Below are 21,526 nucleotides of genomic sequence, written 5' to 3'. Positions count from 1 at the left end.
CGCGGCGGCGGCCGCTCTTCCGTCCGGTGCGCAACGAGGCTGCCCCGTGAGGGAGCTGCCGCATCCCGGACCGGTCACCGGGCCCCGACGGGAGCCACAGACGTGTGCCCGGGTGCAGGCCCCGACTAAACCACGGGAGCTGTTGGGCAGCTAACGGCCCGGGACACCGGCTGGGACTGGCTAAAGCCGGAGCGACGCTCCCGCCGGGGCGGGCGCCGGGTCGGTTGTACCGGTTTGCTTTGGAACCTCGGTCAATCTGCAAGCCCGATCCGGCGGCGGCGGCCCGCGCTGCCATGGCAACGGCTCTGCGCCTGCGCGCTCCCCGCCCTCCCGCTGACCGTTTTTTAGACCGCCGGCGTTTTTAAATCCCCCCCTTGCTCGCGCGCTGGCGGTTGTTTCCCCCCCAGCTTGCGTTCTGATTGGTTAAGCCGAGCTGTTTCCCTCCCACGCCGTGCGTCGATTGGGTGGAAGCAGGCAGTAGGGGGCGGGAGCGCAGCCGGTTGTGTTTTCTGATTGGCTGGCGGGCCTCGGCGAGTGAGGGGTCGGTCGTGGTGCCTGAAGGCGCCCGAGTCGGGCGGGAACGTAGGCGGTTCCCGGAGCCTCTCTGCGGGGACTGCGGCGGTAGCGGGGCCTGGGGTCGGGGTGTCACTGCTCGCTCCCCCTTTCCCTCGGGGAACGCTGGCACGACCCCTCTGGTGCTCGGCTGAGGCGGGGGCTGTTGTGGGCAGGCCCCGCGGCTGGGCGCTGCCCCACGCCGGCGCCCCGCGGTAGGGACAGGAGGAGGGGGCAGAGTGCGGCCGCTCTGCATGGACCCTGTTCTTCCCAGCCTGGATCTGAGGTACCCGGTCTGGGAGGGAGGGTGCGCTGTACCCTTCCTGGCGACGGGGTGCCCGTTGTGGCACACGCTGGGTCCTGTGCCGCCCCGCGAGTGGTTATAAGGAGCTCTGGGGGCGTGTTTCTGATACGTGGTAGCCGAAAACTAGTGAAAATAAGGGGTCTTTAAAACGTTTGCCCTTTTAACGTGCTAAATGGGACTTGTTTTGAGGGGTGTTGGCTTCTAATGGGAATCAATTAACGGTTACATGAAAGGTAGACGAGTTGCTTAGGGCCCCGCCTTAAAAACAGAGCTCTTTCCTGGGAACTTGGGGAAATGCAAAGAGCACCTTGGCAAAGCCTGACGTTTCAGTTAGCTACGAAGGAAGTTCTTGCGGATTTAAAAGTGTTGAGATATTTGCTGAATGTTGTAGACCATCAAATGTTTTGCATTTTACATAACATAGTTTAGGCAACTCTTAAAAATATAATCTCACTTGTGTAGATTGGTTTATGTGGCTACACGCTAAATTCTTCAGGCCTTTTTGAAGTGTTTTTTTCCATTTTTGCACTGTATTACTTGAGTTAAGGCTTTTTGTCAGAAATCTTCAAAGCTGAAGTGAAGTGAATGCTGACTTGAAAAAGTGACTAAAACAGGGCTTTTGGAAGCTGTTGTTATATCAAGATTTTCAGTGTGCTATTGGAGTTTAATCACTGCTAAGCTTTTCCTTTCATACACTATACCAGCGCAGCTTCTTGAGCTTTATCTGCAAACTTGTATTTTGGCCTACACATCTTGTAAGATTCCATGAAGAAACTGTCAGGTGGAAAACAAAAGATTTGTGTTGATTCTGTAGTTCATATGCTTGACATCTTCATAAGATAGTTTCTGCTTCATTGGCCTGGTCTTGAAACAAAAAGTACCAACAGCTTATGAATGCTATGTGTTGTTTTTCTTAGTGTAACTCCTTTGTTCCTTCTTATAAGTGGTGTTTGAAAGTGCTAAGCTTATTCTGTTTTCATTGCTTATCTCTGTGGTTTTCTTCCCAGATTTGTTCCCGAAAGGATGGTCCCTTTCAGTTTCCCTCTGTCAAAGTGTGCACTTTGGGACCCAGGCCCTATGGGTGATGTCATTGGCTCACATATTACCTATTACAGGTATGAATACCTTTTTTTAAGCAGCTAAAGGTTAAAATCAATCAAGAATTACATAATTCAGAGCCTCATTTATCTTTTGAGCCTAGTATGTGACAAGACATAAAGGAAAAAGAAACAACTGGGTTATGAATTATAAATATATAGGGATTTTAATTGGAAAGATTTGAGAGTTTCTTTCTGTGCTGTAATACAGTCAAATGGGTTTGAGGTCCCTCATCCTAAAGTAAGTTACAATTTCTCTTTGTTTCCTTCTCATATGGAAAGGTGTAAAGGTAACTGTATATTTGTCATTTTCTTTAACACATTTTTGCTTGTCTCTAAATATTTACAGAGAAACAAATATTTCTGACAAACTGGATACAGATTGGTGCTTCAAATAAAACTTAAAACTGAATATTTTGCTTGCTTCAGGAATCTCGTTTAGAATGCCAAAAGTTTGGGAATTTCTAGGGCAGGATATTCCAAATTTGACTTGCAAAACAAATGGAGGGTAAAAATTGATCCTTATTATTTAAATGTAATTTTATACAGATGTTACAAAAATCTTACTGTAAGAGCAAGTATATGCATATATGTGTATATAAGGGTGGACAACCCTTGCAAGTCAGAGGGGCCTCCACTTGTACTTGCCACATAATGTTCTTTGAGTTAATATTCAAACCTCGAAGTTTTAACCAAGTTTAAAATAAATTATTTTTATGGAGGCATTTCATTTTAGTTCATCTTGATCGGGTATGATACGAGCCATCATCACAGTATTCGCATAAACCAGTAGCTTCACTTTCAAGTCTGACCTCTTTCCAAGTCAAAGTCAGATAAGCTATCTCAGGCTAAAGTGATGTTGATGTATTTACTGCCCTAGATTCAGAACTTGAGCCCAGTCTGCTGCTGCTTTAAGCATGTTGTGCTAAAATGAGAGAACATCGTGTCAAAATTAATTGAGCCTTTTGGCCAATTCTAGTCTTTAAGTTTCAGACACTTTTGTGTTTTGCTCTTAGTGTTCCTAACTTTTCCCACCTTCAATAAAAATAATTCACTTCAATAAAAATAATTCATCTATAGTTCTTGTGACTGTGTGGGCCAGCAGAAGAAAAAGCTTTTCCCTCTCCTTGTTACTCATTCTCCATAGAGGGAAGAGCTTTTTTTTTTTTCTCTTTGCTATTTATTCTCCATAGAAAATATTGTTTCCCCTCTGTTATTGGTTTGCTGGACCAGTCAAGCCAAAATATTGCTGAGATGGTCTTACAGAGCATCCTGTGGAGCTACTCTGGTTAAAATATGGCTTTCTTGAACATGAATGGTAGGGATGATGCACAGAGCAGGAGCTGAAATTCCATTGACGTTTTATACAATGTTGTTAATTCTTACCTTTTTGTTGTTTAGGGCTTTGGTATATTTCTGTATACTTTCTTCTTAAGGACAAAAAAACCCTCATGGAAGCTATTGCCATATAATAAATACTTCAAACAAGCATGAAATATGATTTGGGTCTTAAGCTTGCTTATTGTCTCTTTTTAGAAACCCAAAGTTATCTATGATGGAGAAAACCTTGCGACTTGCCTATCGCCATGCTAAGCAGAATGAAAAGAGATTATTTTCTTGTTTTTTGCTTGGGACTCTTGCAGTAGATGAAGGTAACTTTAAACGTCAGGTAGACAGACAATATCAGTTGGTTGAATCAGTTGTTATCAAGCAGCCCAAGTTGCTTTTGTACTCTGATTTTATGTATTTATTTATTTTAAAGATGGGGAAGGCATAACGGTAACAATAGACCGCTTTGATCCTGGTCGAGAAGTTGCTGGTGGATCAGGCAAAATTCCAACTGCATCTCTTCCTGGAGACTTTTTGATTCCATGTACAGTTAATGCCTGGGGACCTTCTTCAGATATTATAGTGCATGGTGCTGAAGATATCAGCTTGGCTTTGCAGGTAGGCACCTCTTGGCAGCTTCTGGGTCTCCTAAACAATAGACTGTCTTCTAGGCAGATGACTGGACTATGCACAGGGCTTGATTTCCAAGTGCCATCAATTTCAAACACAGCAAAGTTGTGGCTGAAGCAAGATGATGAGGTTGGCTATGTGAAATGACCTGCTTGAGAGTCATTGAAAAGTGTATCAGAAACTATTAAAATCAGTTACTTTTTCACGGCTCACAGAGTCTTTAATCTTGGGCTAGAATCTTGTTCACTGACCAAAAGTTTTTCAGCTGGTCTGACCACCAAAACCAGCAAGAGAACAGTGACTGCAACTTATTTAAACAAGAAACAACAGGTTTTTTCTTTCAGATCTATCATGAATGAATTTCAGTATTCACATTACTGTAGGTAAGCTATTGCTAGGCAAGTGACTTGCAAGAAAGCACATAAAGTCTATGTAGGTTAGTACTTATAACTGAAATGTGTGCCTGACACTTCTGTGCTCTGCTGTAGGCATCTAATTTAGCAAATACACCTTGAATTCCTGTAAATACGTGCCTGTGGTGGTTGTGTGTATTTTACAATATAAATAATGCTTACTTCACATCTCAACTTCCTCATGATGATACATCCAAATGTTAAAACAGAAATTTCTTCAATGTAAGAAAACTTAGATCACTGAGCCTTCTAGTTACTTACTATTTTATTAATTTTCATACAATGTAAGTAACCCCAGATTTTTTAATATATCATACAATGATGCTAAGGTATGCCTAGCTTAATTTCAGGTATATTTTACATCATTGATTATATTCGTTATAGCCATGAGTTGTGGAAAGCTGGGTTAATGGCTTTCTATACAGTGCCTCCTGCTGTAGTAGTAGCTATGGTGAATTATTTGAGTTCCTGGTATAAAATTTGAATCATGGTAGTGATATGAAGACAGTGTAGTGTATTTACCTTTTTTCTGTTTTCCCTATTCCTAGGGTCTGCAGCACAGTCTGTGCAATAAAGAATCACTGGACCTTTCTAAACTGCTCACTGTGAGAGCTCACATTATTTTCACAGAAAACCTGGATAATCTACATTTTAATTTTTACTGGGCTTCAATTACTGCAGCAAATATCTTGGAATACACCCCTGTGAAGTCTGTCCCAATCATTCCCACAGCCCTAGCAAGAAATCTGAACAGTCCAATGAACATTGCACAAGTTCAAGGAACATGTAAATGTGGGTGAGTAAATAGTGATGATAAAGCTATCAAAGTTGCCTGGCAGTTTATTGCATTTCCTAAAGTAGGTGGGTAGGCAGGCAAGATCTCAGCCAGTGCTTTGCTTTTTATGAAATAACTGGCATAAAAATAACATAAATTCTTGAACTTGGAAAAGATTTTAAAGATTAGAAACAAGAAATGAGGTGGGGTGAAAATCGTAACTGGTTCAGTAGGAGTTCTTGCTTTTGACTTCAGTAGAAGCATCTTCTTGCTGGGGCATAGGGGTATGCCTCTAGTTAACACCATAAATACAAACAGCAGCCAGCTTCTTAAATAATATCAGTGCTAGCCTTAGAATGAAAATCAGATGAATGTGAAACATCTTTTTCTGTTGATCATGCTTTTAAGATGGTATTGGGGAATCATCCTTCTGACTGATAGCTAACTTAATAGGGTGAAGTTAAGAGAGACCAGGGAAATAATTTAAAGCAACTGAATGTTATTTTATTTGGAAAGAGACTTTGTGAATGCCTCTCTGAAAGTTCCTCTTCAAATTTAACATGACTTGCACTCCTGGATTTGTTTGAATACTATAATACTAAGCAAATTGTGTCCTTGATAATTCTTTAATACACAGGAAATTGATGGAAAGCTGAGGAGTTGCTTTAAGTGTGAAGGAAGGATGGGTTTGATTATTTTTCTCTCCCCCTTCCAACTTTTTTCTTAGTGTTTTCTAAACATGTATTTGTCTTTTCAGGATTTCTTTCTGAAGTACTGCCTTCCATAATACTAAACGAAACCCCAACTTCTGCTTTCTTTCAGCTACCTTACTATGGACCAGACACGAAAATTGCTTTTGCTGCTTGAGTCTGATCCCAAGGCTTATGCTCTGCCATTAGTTGGAATGTAAGTGTTTGCCTCTGTTTTTACAGATTGATATACATATTGATTTGAGATCTATTTGAGGGACTATGTAGTGGAAACTTGGTAATGAAATTATCTCTAATTGGATATTTCTTCTTGCTTCTAGTTGGCTTAGTGGAGTTACCCATATCTGTAGTCCTCAAGTCTGGGCCTGTTGCTTGCGATATTTATTCAGTTCTTCAATTCAGGAAAGGTAAGTCACTTTTATCTATTAATCAAGGAAGCTATTGGCTGCCTAGAAATGCATTCCACAGAAATGCATGGCAACATGGGCTCCATTCAAAGATATTTAAGGGAATTCTGTGATTTATGTTATATGGGAGGTAAGGCGGTTTTCTTTGTACTTTCTGATTTTGACTTCTGCCTCACAAATTTTTTATGACTGAAGTGTTAGAAAGCTGGGCTGATATCTCAAACACAGAACATTAATATCATTAAAGTCTCTGCATTTTACTTTAATGAAGAAGCAGCAAGCAGGAAACAGCAGTTTAAACAGTGATGTGTTTCAGGTTTGAACTTTTCTTATGGGTTTTCTCCTTGACATAAGCTTACTCTCTGGTTGTATCTGACTAACACATTGAAGCATATTGATTTGCAGCTAATGCTGTCTTGACTTCCTGCTAAATACCCTGCATTTTTTTTCCTTTTCCATTCTGATTATTTTTGTTTTCATTTTCATTGTGATGTTGGTAAATAATCATTCCTCGTCCGCTACATCTTTTCACTTGTAAGATTTGTCAAGTTCTACTTGCACTGTAGCTGGGAGGGAGTGCAGATATTTATAGTTTAAAACTGCTCTTCAGGCAAATTAAACTTTTAAATACGCTGTATTCATAAATATTTCTTCTGCTTCACCACATTTGCTTTTAAATTCGGAAATAAAACTACATTTGGTGAACAGATGTGTCTGTAATTACAGAAATGACTTTTTCCCCTTAACAATTTAAATATGCCCAAATACAGATAAGAGCCCAATTAGATTATTAGATGCTTGACTCTCATTAACTTTCACTGATTTCATCTTGGAAGTGGATTAGGCAGAGTTGATGAACCATGCAAACAGAATTAACCTCTGCAGACTAACTGCTTAATCTGTGCATCATTTTGTTTTTAACTCTTGAAGTTGTAAGTATCATTTTAAAGTTGTATGTGAATACATTTTTCAAATACCTTGTTTGTCCTGCTTTCTCCATCATATATCTTATTTAAAAAGAAAAACAATCAACCCCGCTCTATAAATAAGTGTATTGCAAATGCTATAAAAATAAAAATTATTCTGAAAGTAGTACTACTGCTTCATGGAAAAGGACATTATTTTCATTATCCTTGATGTTTTGTGTTACGTGTTGACTGTTGTTACTGCACTCGACCTGTAAGAAAAAAATAATAATTTCTCTTCCAAACAAAAAGTAAAGAAAATTCCAGATCCATTTTGTTTTTAATATTTAGGGATAGCTGAAACACTTTTAAGTGCCTTTATAATACATCTTCAATTGAATTATTAAAAAACCCCACAATATTATTTTTATTGATGCTTTCTTCTATGCTATGATTAAAGTTTTCCAGGAATTCATTTAAAGTACTAAGTGATCCTAGAGGTTTGAGCTAGAAAGTCGATTAATTATTCGTACTTCCCTACTTTGCTTTGATACTTGCATGTGGCATCACTCATGAATCCATCTGCTCTATTTATAGCTCAGTACCACTCAAAGTGCAGTGACTCACCAGTTTGCTAAACGGTGTGATAGTTTGCTCAGTATATTGAGAAACTAAGGGCCTTCTTCCTGTTTCTTAAGGTTTTTTTTTAAGAAGTGGGTTTTTTTCTATTTTAGGGTTTTTTCAGAATCTGGGAGTTTTCTTATTGTGCTTTATTCGTTGACACACAAGGAACCAGAGTTTTATGAATGCATCCCATGCAGTGGACAGACTGAACTAGGGTTTCAGATCTTAACTTGCAATGAAACAGTACACCTCTTCAAAGTAAGTGGCTTGGTTTCCTACTACATTGTGGTACTTTCAAATTTGACTTTTAGTTTAAGTACTTAAAGCAAGAGTCATTACAATGTAACTCAAATGGAGCTGCAGTGTTTGAAAATGACATAGCTCTATAAAGCTACCTTTTTACAGTGATTACTGTAAATTCAGTGTATGTCTCAGATTGAGAGATGACCTTCAAAAGTCAGCAACTGCTCACTTTTCTGATAGCAATCCAAAATCTGTCTCTTAAAATGTACTGTGCTGTCTTGGACTCGGTGCTCCTTCTTTTAGTGCCCTTTTGGCTTTATGAGCAGAGATTCTGATTTCCCATAGCATTTGTTAATCTGGTGTGCTGTGTATGTGCTGGACACATCAAACAACTGTGGTGGGTGATGCCCATCAGTGCTTTCTGTGGGGCAGAGCTAGGTGCTGGTGCTTGTACTTTGCTTGAAGTTGAATGCAAAAGGGAATTCAGTGCTTACTAATCTGCATATCTCTTGTGCTACGGTAAGAAAGCAGGAACAATTTCATCTTTGTGCAAAGCAACTCTTTGAAAGAGTTTGATGCAGGGTCTGAGACATAACTAACCAGGTTTGAGGAAATCCAATGAAATATCAGTTCCTTACATATTTTCTTAGGCTTGTACAGAACCTGAAGCTGACGTGTAATCTGCTCAATAAATGGCAGAGAAGCAGCTAGTATAGCATGTGTCCTGTATGTTTACTTTTCTCTTTCCAATTAAATGTCCATGTTCAAGGCTGCCTTCCACTTTTTTCCCTAGCTACAGCTTAGCTTCCTGAAGATGACAGGCCTCTTAACAGAGGCTCACTTTTGTTGTCTCCAGCTGTGGTTCATGAAACAGTGTAAGGAGCAGTTGCTGTTTCCTATAGTGGTGAAGGCTTGTGGAAGAGTATCTAGGCAGTTACCACAAGGAAGCATCTGTTCATGGCTATAATTAGGCCAACTACTTTACAGCAGGGGGAACAGTGTTAAACAGGAAGGGAAGTTGCCTGCCTCCTTGTAGTGGTGAAAGAATTGAGAATTGAAAGTCAAGGACAAGCAGCAAGTAATCAGATACAAGCATCCTTAAAACTGTTTCTTTAGGAGTAGTACTTCAGTGGCTAAAGGTTGAAAGTTTCATGCTTCACACATACAAAAAATTTCATTCCAGAATGTCGAACCTTCAGACAAAAGCCCTATCCAGTTTGAATTGAGTGCAGAAAACCAAAATGCAGAAACTGAGTTCTTCAGCAGAGTTTGCAAGAAACTTCCTCTCAGAAGGTAAATCTTCTAGATGTCACATGTATGCAAAAATATTTATTGAATGAGGGTTTTTGACCTCCTGTGCCAAGTGTCAGTTTAGCTGTGAATAATGATCTCGCATTAAAATCTATGTATGTGCTTTTGTTTATTCCTAGAGTTAATATTCCTCAAGTAAGATGGTCAAGCTGACTGTATTCCAAAAGAAACTATTTGTAGTTCTACTCTTGATACTGGTGGTTTTAACTTGTACAGTGGATGTTTCTAAAAAGGCTTCTGTACTGATGGAGCTTAGTTTACTGTATTAAGCTTTCTAAAAGATCTGTCCGTTTGAAGCAAATCTCCAAATTTAAGTTGGTAAAAAATTGTTTTTCCTTCCCACTTTTCAGAGCTGGAGACCTGGATAGGTTGAAACTTAGGGTTTTTTAAGAACCTGACTTATCCAGCAATTTTTTATCTATAAGATGGCCTTTATAATCCTTTAAACAGTGTTACGATCTTTACTGTAGCAGTCCTGATCTTTCTCATATAAATCAGTGCTTTGCTCTTAGGATGTCACTTAGAGGGTGTGTATGTCTGAGGGTGAGGGGAGGGTGGGTTAGTTTCTTTTTGTCCAAAAGCAGCATTTGTATTATCATTTTTAGAGCTGTTTGCTCCCTCCCTAGCTAACCAGGGAGGAGAGATGCGTAGCAGCTACTGCTTAAAAAAATGGTGCTGATACTGCGCTGTAGATGGCACAGTGAAAAATGTGAAGATTCATGTTACTGCTGCCAGATTTGACAAGCAAATGTTTTTAGTTTGATTCATGTTGGTTGTAGTCCTTCCCAAGGCTGTTCACCCAGCAAGTTGTCAGCAAGCGATCATGACTCTGGTGTAGAAGATGAGGATTTATCACCCAGACCAATTCCAAGTCCTCACCCAGTGAGTCAACAGGTAACTAAATAATTGATATCATCTCAATGTGACGCTTAGAGCAGAAACACTCATTGTAAGGGGACAGGAAACAGAGTTGAAGAAGTGGACCAAGAGTCCCACCTGCCTTTTTTCAGAATTACAGACACTTTAATTTCTGTATATGCTAGGATTTGGAAACAGAGAAAAGTAGGTTCTACTCTGGGAATCTTGCTACCATTAAATGGAAGAGCTGCGGTATATGAGGTAAAGATAGAGGCAGCAAACTCTTTCTTGCGTACTTCTGGGTAAATGAAGTAAAGATCTGCTGGTCTGTCCTCTTTTACTGCAGCATATACAAATGCAATGAAATAGCAGCCCTCAAACAGCATAGGTCTAGAATGATGTGAGAGGTGCAACAGTACATTTTACAATAAACAACTATCTGCTGGGTCTAAAAATAGTAAGAGAGAACATGTAGTCTGCTTCTCGAAGGGGAAGGAGACATACTCTGAAATGCCCTTCAGGATGACCTGGAGCATTCATTTAATAGACATGGTTATTATGCCACATGACAGTAATTTTGTCTAAGAATGATCCTAGAGATCTTGCTGCTTTTTCTGTATCTGGATTTTCCAATCTTCAGAGAAGTATTCAGTGTGTAGCTGATTTGGAGCTGGTAGTGGTCATATATTGATTTTTAAATTGAAACATTTTCTTCTAAGAAATTCTGCATCTGAAAAGATGAAAGACAGTATTTTAAAATGACCTTAAACTTGCTTGTATAATTGTCCCTTCAGGTTACCAGGATCTTTCCTTCAGTTCCTGAACTGTCACTTGTTTTGGATGGGAGTTTCGTAGAATCAGGACAGTCGTCTAAGCCTATGGGGACTTCAAATGCTAAAAGTCAACCCACAGCACTACATCAGCCTATTAAAAAGAAATGGTGCTTGAAATCTACATATTACCCCACCCAGCACTCTGAAAACAAGCAAAATTTTTCTGCTAATATGGGAGATGCCTCTTTAAGGCAACTACCAAACCATTTAAACCAGAAAATTCCAACCTCAAGGCCTTCCAGAGGAAAGCAAGCTCTACTACAGCAACCCTTTCACCCTAAGAAAGCTTGCCCTCAATCAAGAAAAAGTTCAGGGTCATCTTCTCCTTCAACCCCTTGTAGTGGGCCTTCCCCAGATACATCTGCACATCACCCCAGAAAGCCATCAGAGAGACTTGTATTAAATCCCAGTGGAGTATCCCAGCAGGGAGAGCCTCCAATTAGAACATCAATATCCAATTCTAAGCAGCTTCCTGCTGCTATGCAGCCAGTCCCCTGCAACTCCGTGTTTTCACCACAGATCTGCAGAAGACCACCAGACCTGCAGGTGTCAGCTCAAGTGCCACCTTGCTGTCCAGCCGGTGCATGTGCCTGTCAGTATCCTGCTCCCACTCAGTATCACCCGATAAACTCATGGCAAGGAATTGGTAAAATGAGCCCCCAACATGGAGCAGAAATCCAATCCGAGATGGCTCAGCAGAATCCATGTACAGTGCTGCATCAAAACATCATTTGTCCAAATGTTTGCTGCAATCCAGGATATACCACAAGCAGCCCTATAAGCATGAGATACCATGGGAGAATGGGGAGCTGTTCTCTCGACAATAGCTTATCACCTGGAATAAGACTGCCTTCAAGTGCAAGCCCTTCTAGTCCACAGTTTTGTGCAGCCCACTCACCGTGCCTGCACATGCCTGCTTCTAAAGCAGGATCAGATAATGGAATGATGGGATTATCTCCAGATGCATACCGGGTTCTTACAGAACAAGATAGACAACTCAAATTACTTCAAGCTCAGGTTTGTGGAAACAGCAGCTTTCTCCTCTGCCCTCTTAGTGCTTATGCTTTGATAATTCCTCTGCCAAAGGAATTAAATTAACTGTTGTCTCTCCCTGTTGGAACATGAGAGCCTGTCATACCAGCTGCAGTTTGGGGATAGAAGGGGTCTTGATTAGCTCTCCTAATTGGTGTGGTTAAATGAAAACTATTAGACTCTTGCCTGATTAGATTTTACATTTATTTTCATCCTATTTCCAAAACAGAAAGGTTTCCCTTTTAACAGACTCTTTTATAATGCAAACTGATATGCCCTGTGTATAAATACTTTTCTATATATATACTTTTATATATATATGTATACTTTTATATATGTAAAAAAAAAAAACGCTGCATAGGTTATAGCCTTTGGAATTATTGCAAGGATACAGATGAAGCATAGGATGTTCTTGTGTGTTGCTTTGCTCACCTTCAAGCCTGTAACTTCCTGAGCAGTTGAAGCTATTGCTTTGAAAACTTCGGTTCTCTGTTTGCAGCAGACTAGCAGGATTCATCAGGTGTTTGTTGCTGCACTGGAAAATTTGGCTTTGAGCATCTTGCTCAGTTCTGGTTTGATACCAGGTGAAGTTTCTTCTAAATAACTGGCCTCTTGAGTGCTATGCTGCTGGCTCTGTACTTTACAGGGTCTGATTTGGGGCTGAAGAGCTAGAGTTGAAATTGATGATGAATTGGTGATGAATGATAGGAATAGGAAAGTTGCTTACAAAACATATTTTTCCTGCTTAAACTAGAAAATTACAACTGAAATAGGCTTGAGAGATAACTGCTGTGTGTTAAATCAAGCTCTCAAATCATGGGTTGTGCAAGAGAGAGGGAAACCTCTCCTTATTGCATAAATACAGCCTTTACTGTTACATTTCTCCATGGAGCTGTGCACTAATCTGAGAACAGGGTGGATGCAAATACTTGAGTGAAGATTGCCTGGGCAAACTTAATTTTATCATTTAAGTGCTTATTTTTATAATTAGTACAGAGTTGGTTTAGCATGATGTAGGGGCAGTTGGCATATAAATGCTTGGCTGTTAAGTAGGTAATAGGCTTTGTGTATGAATGAAAGGGACAGAGAATATTTCCAACAAATGCAGTGCAAATAGGTTTTGCTCAGGTTGTCTTGGTGTAGTTCTGCCAGCTTGCTTAGAACCTCTTCTTTGCTAGCTCTGCCAGCATCAAAATTGATGTTTTGATTTACGCTGCATGCACTGCTGAGAACTGGAAGGTTATCAGGCTTCTGTGGCAATGCAGCCTGGATTTGACTCCAGATCTTGGAGGAGCCCAATTTAGTAATTCGTTTCTGCCTGTTATACTTTATATTTTGTTGTACAAATTGTAACATGCTGATAACTGTTACAGATCCAACGCTTACTGGAAGCTCAGGCTCATCAGGCTTGTTCCTTGGATCCAGCTGCAACTGGCCATGCTCTGCAGCCTGAGAAGCAGGGGGATGTTGTTTCTATGGAAACACCATCCTCATCTGGCCCACACATGAGGAGAAGTGTGAGCGTGGCTGTAAGCACAGGTAATGCTTTAGTCTGTAAAAATAGACTAGCATCACTTTTTCTGGATGTTTGAGTTACATTTGGGCATAGAGAGAATGTTTTTCAGGAATGCTGAATGTACACAAGCATCCACCAGGTACAGGAACCAGCTTAGTTCTTGAGGTGTTATTTGCAAGTTTAGGATGAAGTTATTTTTTTTTCCTCTGGACTCCGCAATAGCAGTGATTGCCATCACTGGAAGAAGTATTTTCCCAATAGCTCTAGTCTTCTACTTTAAATTTGACATATTGAAAGAAAAAATAGATCTCTTTTTGAATTAATAAACTGCTGTGAAAAGTAATAGCTTCTCTCCCATCTGGTGTTTTATTAAATATATTATTGAAGTTTTTTGTAAGTCATTTACATGCACAGAGACTGTATTTGGTTTAATTTTAGCCAGTTATGCAGCTGTGTCTGTGAAGTTACATATTAATGTTTTGGTTCCTGTTAAATCCATGGAAATATTGTGGTTAGTCTAGAGAAAATTTTCAAACTGGCTGAAAGTCAATGCATTAACATGCTTTAATACAACTGTTTATTTTCATCAAGGATGCCTTGGAAGAAACTAAGACTTGAATGATGTTTTGGCAACTCTTAGCTGTTCTAAACCCTAAATCACTTTTACACTGGTGAAAAATCCTGAATGTGAAGAAAATGATTCCTTTAGCTTTACAAAGGCAAAGAGTCTCAGAAGATAGTCATGAGTTTCCTTTAAATACGTAATTTTCTCTTCTAGGTGCTAGCTTATTTTGGAATACAGCCTCAGAAAAACAAGACGACTCCACACCACAAGGGAAAAAAGAGGATGAAGAGATTTCTAAGGAAGACATAAGCATTTCAATTAATGCTGAACAAGATGCAAGTAATACAAGTATTGCTTCTTCCTTAAAGGTGGTTGACATGCCCAGCTTTGTAGACAGTGTTCACCTTGTGGAAGAAGGAACTAATCAGCACATTCTCCAGTAAGTAACCTGAAATACCTTGTGTTCACATAATAAACTGAACTGCCTTTCACAAGTTACTACTTTCAGAAGTATTTTTTCCAGGAATTATACAGTCACCTGATTTTGGCTGTTGTGTTCTTTCCCTTCTTTGTTTTTTAATTATGCTCTGAATTGTACAGCTCACCCAAAAAACAGCTGCCTTTAGAGTCTGCATTTATCAGTCATGCAGGTTTAGCTAGCCTACCTATCAGCAGCAGCTGATGGCAAAAGCCTTTAACTTGGAAAAGCATGTACAGTCCTGGCAGCATTCCCTTTCTTACCTTACATCCCATGGGGTGGGGGGAAGGGGATGCTGCTGTAGTCAGTTGTTTTCCTACAGTGGCTTTTCCCTGTCAGTATTCAGAACCCTTTCAGTTCTGAAGGGTTTAGGATGAGGGATTTATGATTACGCCCTGAATTTCTCTGCATTTTACACCTAATTACTTTGTGTGTGGTGAATGCAGGTGCCAACTTCACTACTGTTAATTTAATTATTTGTAAGCTCAGATTCTTCATAGCGCAGTGCCTAATCTCAGACTAATTTGGGAAGTGATTTTAAACATATTTTTAATTATTTATATGGATGATATTTTTACAAAGGGAATAGCTCCACAATTAGGACTTCTAATCATCCAATAGTCTCTAAGTATGAAAAGCCAAAGGAGGGGGAATACCCTTCCAGTTTAAGTTAGGTTTCTAAAGTAATCATGTTGGAAAAGAGGCTGTAATTAAGCTATAACTTGAATATTCATAGTCCTTGATTAAAGCATTATCTGCAAACATATACTGCTACTGTAAATGTTACTGATTCAAATCAGTCTTTTGAACATTGTACTGGGGAGAGATGCCATTGTAAGGTTCTCTTCAACTTGTATTCATAAACCTGTAAAATAGCTGTAGAAGTATCTAATAGTAAGAGCGTAGATCATCACCCAGATTTCTTTGAGGAGGAGGGGAACGTTTTTGGGAACGATGAATAATTGCTAGTGTAACAGTAACTGATAACCTACATTGACTATCTAGTACGTCACGTGATTTAAATCTTATCGCTTTCAACACAGGCAATTGATCAGTTGAGTTCTGAAATTCCCTTATCTTACACTTGTCTCCTCAGGAGGAACAGGAAGGGGGAGGAGGGCTGCTTAAAGATCTGCTTCGGGATGATAGTACTATTGATATGTCTGGTCTCAAATGACTGTTGCAATGTACACACCAGCTATCTGAAGAGGATGTAGAGCATCACATTGTAACTCAGTCTACAATATTTATCCTTTTTATCTGGAAATTTCAGGATAGATTATGGTTCCTCTTTCACATCTGCTGTGGAGAAATATTTCAGCTACATGTTTGTTCTCAGTTCACGATACTCAGTGTGCACGGTGCATATGGGTACTTGTAGCAGTGTCTTTGAGAAGTTTTTAAGGTGCTTTTAAGCTGCCACGGTAATCTTGTTATCAGTTACCTTGGTAAAAAAAAAGGTTTCAGAATATGTGGAAGATACTTATTGCTAAAGGCTTTTAAGTGTCCATAAAAATGCTGAAAACGTGAGGCAAACTCCTAACTTGTTAATAACTTCAATTTCATCTGCTCTAAGCTTTAGTTGTAGAGTGTCATTGAGTTTTGCCTAGTCCAAAGGAGCCATTGCCATTTTCAAATCACCTTTTGAAAAGCTAGTCAGACTGTTGTAGTTTCATTCTGCAAGGTGTATTTCTTCAGTCCTCTGCAGAAAGTCTGACTGCAGAAAAGGAGCAAAGCCTCAAGCAGCAGACAAACCAAGAAACCTTAGGATGTTTCCAGTACTCAGTTTTTCTCCTCTTCATGAAAAGATAAGGTACACGTAGTGCTTCTTCTGTTTCAAGGAAATAGTTTGACGTTTCTGTGTTCTCTTTCAGAAATGGAAATGTTCCCCAAGCACTTGTTCGGAGTTCATCCGTGGAAGAAAGTATTAGCGTGTCTTTACAGAAAGAACCAACAGAGGGAGCCAGCAACCACGTGGTGGTAACAAGTGAGCAGAACTCGGAGCCCCCCGCCTCGTTGCTGCCTCGGAATCCATCAGAGGATCAGAAGCTTTACCAGGACTTACTGGTAATTCATGTACATGTAACGTAATTCATGTACCTGTAATTAATGATAATCTGCACTGAGTGAAGCAGTCAAAACAGCACATGAATGGAAATTGTATGTGGTGTTGGTGTTCACATTTTACATTTATGGAAACTTAACATTTATGGAAAAGTTCCAAGTTTGTGGTTGTTCTTTTTTTTAAGGTATGAATGGTTATTCTGTACATCATTCTTCCATGCATACATGGAATACTGTCTGATAAGTCTGTAGTTCAAAGACAGTGTCAGTTAACTTCCCAAATTAGTGCCCTTTAAAATAGCACAGCTTTTTACCTTCAAGTCCATTAAAGGGCTTTAATCTTGAATATCAGTATGTGATATTCAGAACGAATATGTATTCAGGACAGACTCTTAGTGAAAGCTTGAAATGTAAGATATTGTAGTGTTTGCTTACGCTGCTGTGAGTTTATGTGATTGCATCTGAACTGAATCTGAATTTGGCTTCTTTGTCAGAATGAGGTGTTAGCCCATCTAATTATGTTTGAAGTGGCACAAGAATACACCAGGATTTTGGGTTTTAACAGCTGCATGTCATGATGGTTTTGCCCATGTGGTCTCTCTCCTGCTCCCTTTTCCTGTAGGGCCAAGTAAACCACCTGCTAAAGTCCTCAGAAGAGCAAAATCACTTGCCTGTAAAATCAGGGTTTGTTAATGATGATGGTCCTAAGTATCAGGATATTGATGATACAGCAGAAATGGCTTCAGAGACTGACAGGGAAGCGGTGGACAAAGAGAGTGTGATCAGTGCCACACTGAAACAGCTGAAGAGTCTTGGAGTGACAATTGACTCGCCTGGCAAATTGAAGAAAAACACCCACAAAGTGGAGAATGCCAGGTAAAATACTGATTGTTTTGAGTAGGAATTTGTAGGTGCAACCAAAAATGAAGATTGGCTCAAGGAGTAACAAGAAGGGGCTGTGTTTACTGCCACTGGGGATTTGTTTGGCAACTTGATCCACATTTCCTGCAAAGATGAAACACTGGCTCATGCTATGGGTATTTCAGATAAGGTTAAGAGCTCTGCTAGCTAAACTCAGTTTATTTAACTATAACACAAGTAGCTCTAGCTTTTAGAGCATCTGATGATTCTTAAAGTATTGCACACAGTTCCCTAGAATAATACCAGAGCTGCTTGAGTAATTTCAGTCCTCTGGGCTATGTCAAAATATTCCAGAGGAACACTGGACTTGGGAGGCTGAACGTTAAGCAGCTGTATATTTTGTCACTGCTACTTAACCTTTGTCTTGTACTTTACCAGTAGAAGTGAAATCATTATCATGGCTTTGATATATATATATATCAAAACTGGTTCTCTCCTAATTGTTTGTTATTACGAGTGAGATAGCCTTGATGAAATAGAAGGAGCAGAAGTAATTTCTGAAGGGCATGTTTGCGACACAGGAATTTACTTATGTAGCTGCTTAGGCATGGGCTGGCTACAGTTTCTAAGCTCTTTTATCTCCTTTTCACTTGAATGTCATCAGGTATTTTTCTGGAATTTCTGGGCTACCTTCCTGGCTGGAGAGTCTGTCAGTATTCTTTTAATGTCAATAGGATGCTAATAAGTGAACCTGTAAGACAGAACTGGAATTCTTGGGGTTTTCTCTTCCAACCTGGCAGGGTGGGATTCTTCCTTCTGCCATTCACGTGACTGATAAGCACTTCTGAGAAAAGTTCTACAGCTCAGCAGAGAAGGAAGCAACAGTCAACTCCATAGCATAAGGAGTGATTGTTCATCTGATCCCATTTATTCTCCCTAAGCAAACTTCCTGATCTGTGCTCAGTGAAATAGGAAGACTCTTAACAGTCAACACGAGGAGTTTGTGTTTATGAACCAGTATGAGACAGATGTACTAAGTGCACTGGTTTGTAACCACTACTAGTGTACCAGAGCTTATTCTTTCAGTCTTTACACCAGTTTTTTGTGTACCTTATGTGTTATCAAGCACAGAATGAATGAACATTTCTCTTACTGAAGAATGCCTTCAAAATCTAGAACCCTGCAGTTTTCTGGAAATAGATAGTATGTCAGAGTTCCTGTAAAAGTCATGGAATTGGCATGAATTGGGAAAGAGATGTTCTTGGTCTCTGCCACTGGGCTTATATCTTCTATCTATAAATTTTGAGTTAGATGGCAGCTTCTAGAGTCTTAGGATCAGAGACATATAATATCACATTCACTGGTGAGAACAGGCCAAGAGCTTACAAACCCACTTTAAAAACAAAGTCAGTTCTGAAACCCACTAGAGCCGGGTTCTTCCTCATAAGAGGATTGTAGGTAGTATTGAGTCGGAAGGGAATATCAGCAATTCTCTAACATGGTGTTTGGATATTGCCAGTGTAAGTAGCTGGAGAGCTGCTGAACATATGATCTGGGCACTGAGGAATCAAGCTGTGGTGATCAGAAGGAAGGAGTAATTGGTTCAGCAAGCAAATAGAAATTATCAGATGATATTGTGAAATGCAGGTTTTTCCTGTTATGCTAAACTAACTTTTTGATGCTTTCTTTCAGCATTTTAGCCTGCATAAGTCCTGAAGCAGTGGTTCCTGGACTAAACTATATGTCATTTGCCAATGTCAGCATGTGTGGCTTAACTCCTAATGTTGTTGACCTGAGCATGGAAGCAAATGCTATAGCCCTCAAGTATCTCAGTGAGAATCAGTTATCTCGATTATCCCTCAGTCGCTCAGGCCAAAACCCTCCTGTAGATCTCTCTTTCCAGGACATCTTGCATACAAATGTGGACAAGAGCATGGTGGGTCTTAGCTTAATTTCACCAAACAATATGTCTTTTGCAACCAAGAAGTACATGAAGCGATATGGGCTGATACAGGGCAACGACAGTAGTGAAGACGAAGAGGAACTGCAGGTTCAAGATGGCAATTCTGCCACTGTCAAAAGTGAAAGCACACTGGACAAAAACTGTGTGTTGGAAGGCTTCACACACCGGACTGAATTATCCAGAAGAATTGATGAAAAGCTTCCAGTTCATCTAAAAAGTCACAGCAGAGACTTGAGTGCTGGTGCTTCTCCTCCAGCATTAAACAGCCCTGTATTAAAAAATATTACAAATGAAATGTTTCCTCCTAGAACAGATCAAGCAGATGAGAACTCAGTTCAGATTTTAAAGGATTTAAAATCAAAACCCAGATTGTTACCTGGGAGGGTTGAATTCACTGAACAACCTGGCAGGAAGGACGAAGGAGATACTCAGGTCTTCCCCGGAAATCTGCATACTCCAGTCCTTGAAACATTAAACCAGTTGAGCAGCATGAATTCTGTTGGCACCATTCTTGATGTGAAACAACTCAGAAAATTGCCAAAGTTGTTCTGAACGTCCCCCGAGATGGTTACAACTCTGGAAGGGATTTCTCCCTAAAAGACTGCAGGAAACCAAGGATTAAGTTATCTTTGAAGAGGTCACTCTGTGGTAGCAATATCAGACTTGCAGAACAGCGTTTTCAGCCCAGGCTGGGGACAGCCACCTATTGAGGGCCTGGCTGAGGAGGTGCTGATCAGCACTGCAGTATGTGTGCACTTTTGTTTATAGTTTGGTGTGATTTTAAAGTATCTAAAAGGCAAATCAACCTGAGCCCAAGATATTCTCTTAACCTGCTTTTAACAACAATGCTTATTTAAGTGTTCTTCCGTTGACTCTTTTAAAACACTGACTTTTACATGTTTGTGCCATGTGAGCCATTGCCACTGTGTGAGGCAGAGCAGGGCTACCTGAGCTAAAGCACTAACTTCTAGAAATCAGCTGAAATGGTTGGATTACTGGGGGGGGGAGGTTGTGTCTGTTGGGAAGGGAAGATTAACTGTGGCTTTACTTCGCAGAAAATTATCTTGAGTGCAGCCAACATGGCACATGTAACTCCCTGTATCATGAAACCTTGGAAGGGAATTGGAAAACTGAGCACTTTTAAAACCTTTTTGTTACTTGTTTTTTTCTTGAATGAATGTGTGTTTTCTATTTATTTAAGAAGTGCATATCATAAAAGTCAAAGGTTCCATTAAACAGAACAGAAAAATCATCACGTGTCTGATGTAGCCTTTATTTAAGATGTGCCCCTTCCCAGCCGTTGTTTAGAGCAACTAACTGCAAGTGTGAGGATGTCTCTTGCTACTCAACCCTTCAAGAGTCCCAATACTGGGGGCCGGGGTAAGCAAAAATAACAGGTTTACACTGTTCTGTATGAACATAGAAGTAGAAGCTCATTGAGCGTGACAGTCTATTGACAAAACAGCCCTTGTCCATCAGCTGGTGGGGTATTTTCATCACAGGCTTAAGAAGAATTCAGTTATTTCATGATTTGATTTCTGTTAAGATGTGGACCTTTGTTCAGTGTGTAGCTGTAGTAGGCGTCTTGATGCCGAGTCCGTGTTGTTGGGTGCACAGTAACGTGCCAGTGCTGCCTGGACACGGCTGAGTGAGTGTGGCATCCTCCATCCTGACCTCTTGGGCTTGGAAAGGAGGCAGCAGCACTGGAAGCGGCAATTCATTCCCGTTCCCACCATTCCTGAGAGGAGGACAGTGTGGAATGACGGTGGAGCTCTCTGTTTTCTCACTGGCTTGTAGCTCATTGGCACGCTTTTAATGGGAGTTTGTTCAACCTTTGATGGCATTGTTTCAACAGGAGTTCAGCCTGCGGTGCTGACCTTGTCTTTCCTGCTCTAGCAGTGTTAAACTAGAGATGAAAACACCGTGAGGTAAACTCCTGATCAACCGACTGCACTGATCACTCATGGTGTGGTTGAGCGGGCACTAATTGCTAATTAATTTATTACAATGACATGAGAGTCTTTTCCAGCATCCACCACCCTTGTGGGCCTTTGTA

At 40.3% G+C, this 21,526-nt stretch overlaps 1 protein-coding gene across 2 annotated transcripts; it reads left to right on the top strand.

Annotated features, from left to right (window-relative positions):
- Positions 1-585: 585 nt before the first annotated feature.
- STIL (STIL centriolar assembly protein) lies at positions 586-20,722 on the top strand. Of its 2 annotated transcripts, none has more exons than XM_062623040.1 (16): positions 586-838; positions 1,864-1,971; positions 3,490-3,605; positions 3,716-3,900; positions 4,874-5,121; positions 5,923-6,006; positions 6,131-6,217; positions 7,857-8,004; positions 9,173-9,282; positions 10,080-10,194; positions 10,953-12,008; positions 13,397-13,562; positions 14,318-14,543; positions 16,457-16,649; positions 17,269-17,522; positions 19,200-20,722. In XM_062623040.1, exons 1-16 carry the CDS (start codon positions 807-809, stop codon positions 20,020-20,022), a joined length of 3,951 nt encoding a protein of 1,316 aa, XP_062479024.1. In that variant the 5' UTR covers positions 586-806; the 3' UTR covers positions 20,023-20,722. The 2 variants fall into 2 exon arrangements, with proteins under 2 accessions (XP_062479024.1, XP_062479022.1); XM_062623038.1 differs by having other exon boundaries at positions 10,059-10,194.
- Positions 20,723-21,526: the final 804 nt, after the last annotated feature.

Source organism: Pezoporus occidentalis, unplaced genomic scaffold (assembly GCF_034315485.1).
Source record: "Pezoporus occidentalis ecotype Australia unplaced genomic scaffold, CSIRO_AGI_Poc_V1 ctg25, whole genome shotgun sequence".
Taxonomy (NCBI): Eukaryota; Metazoa; Chordata; class Aves; order Psittaciformes; family Psittacidae; genus Pezoporus; species Pezoporus occidentalis.
This window is presented reverse-complemented; position numbering and strand designations above follow the sequence as displayed.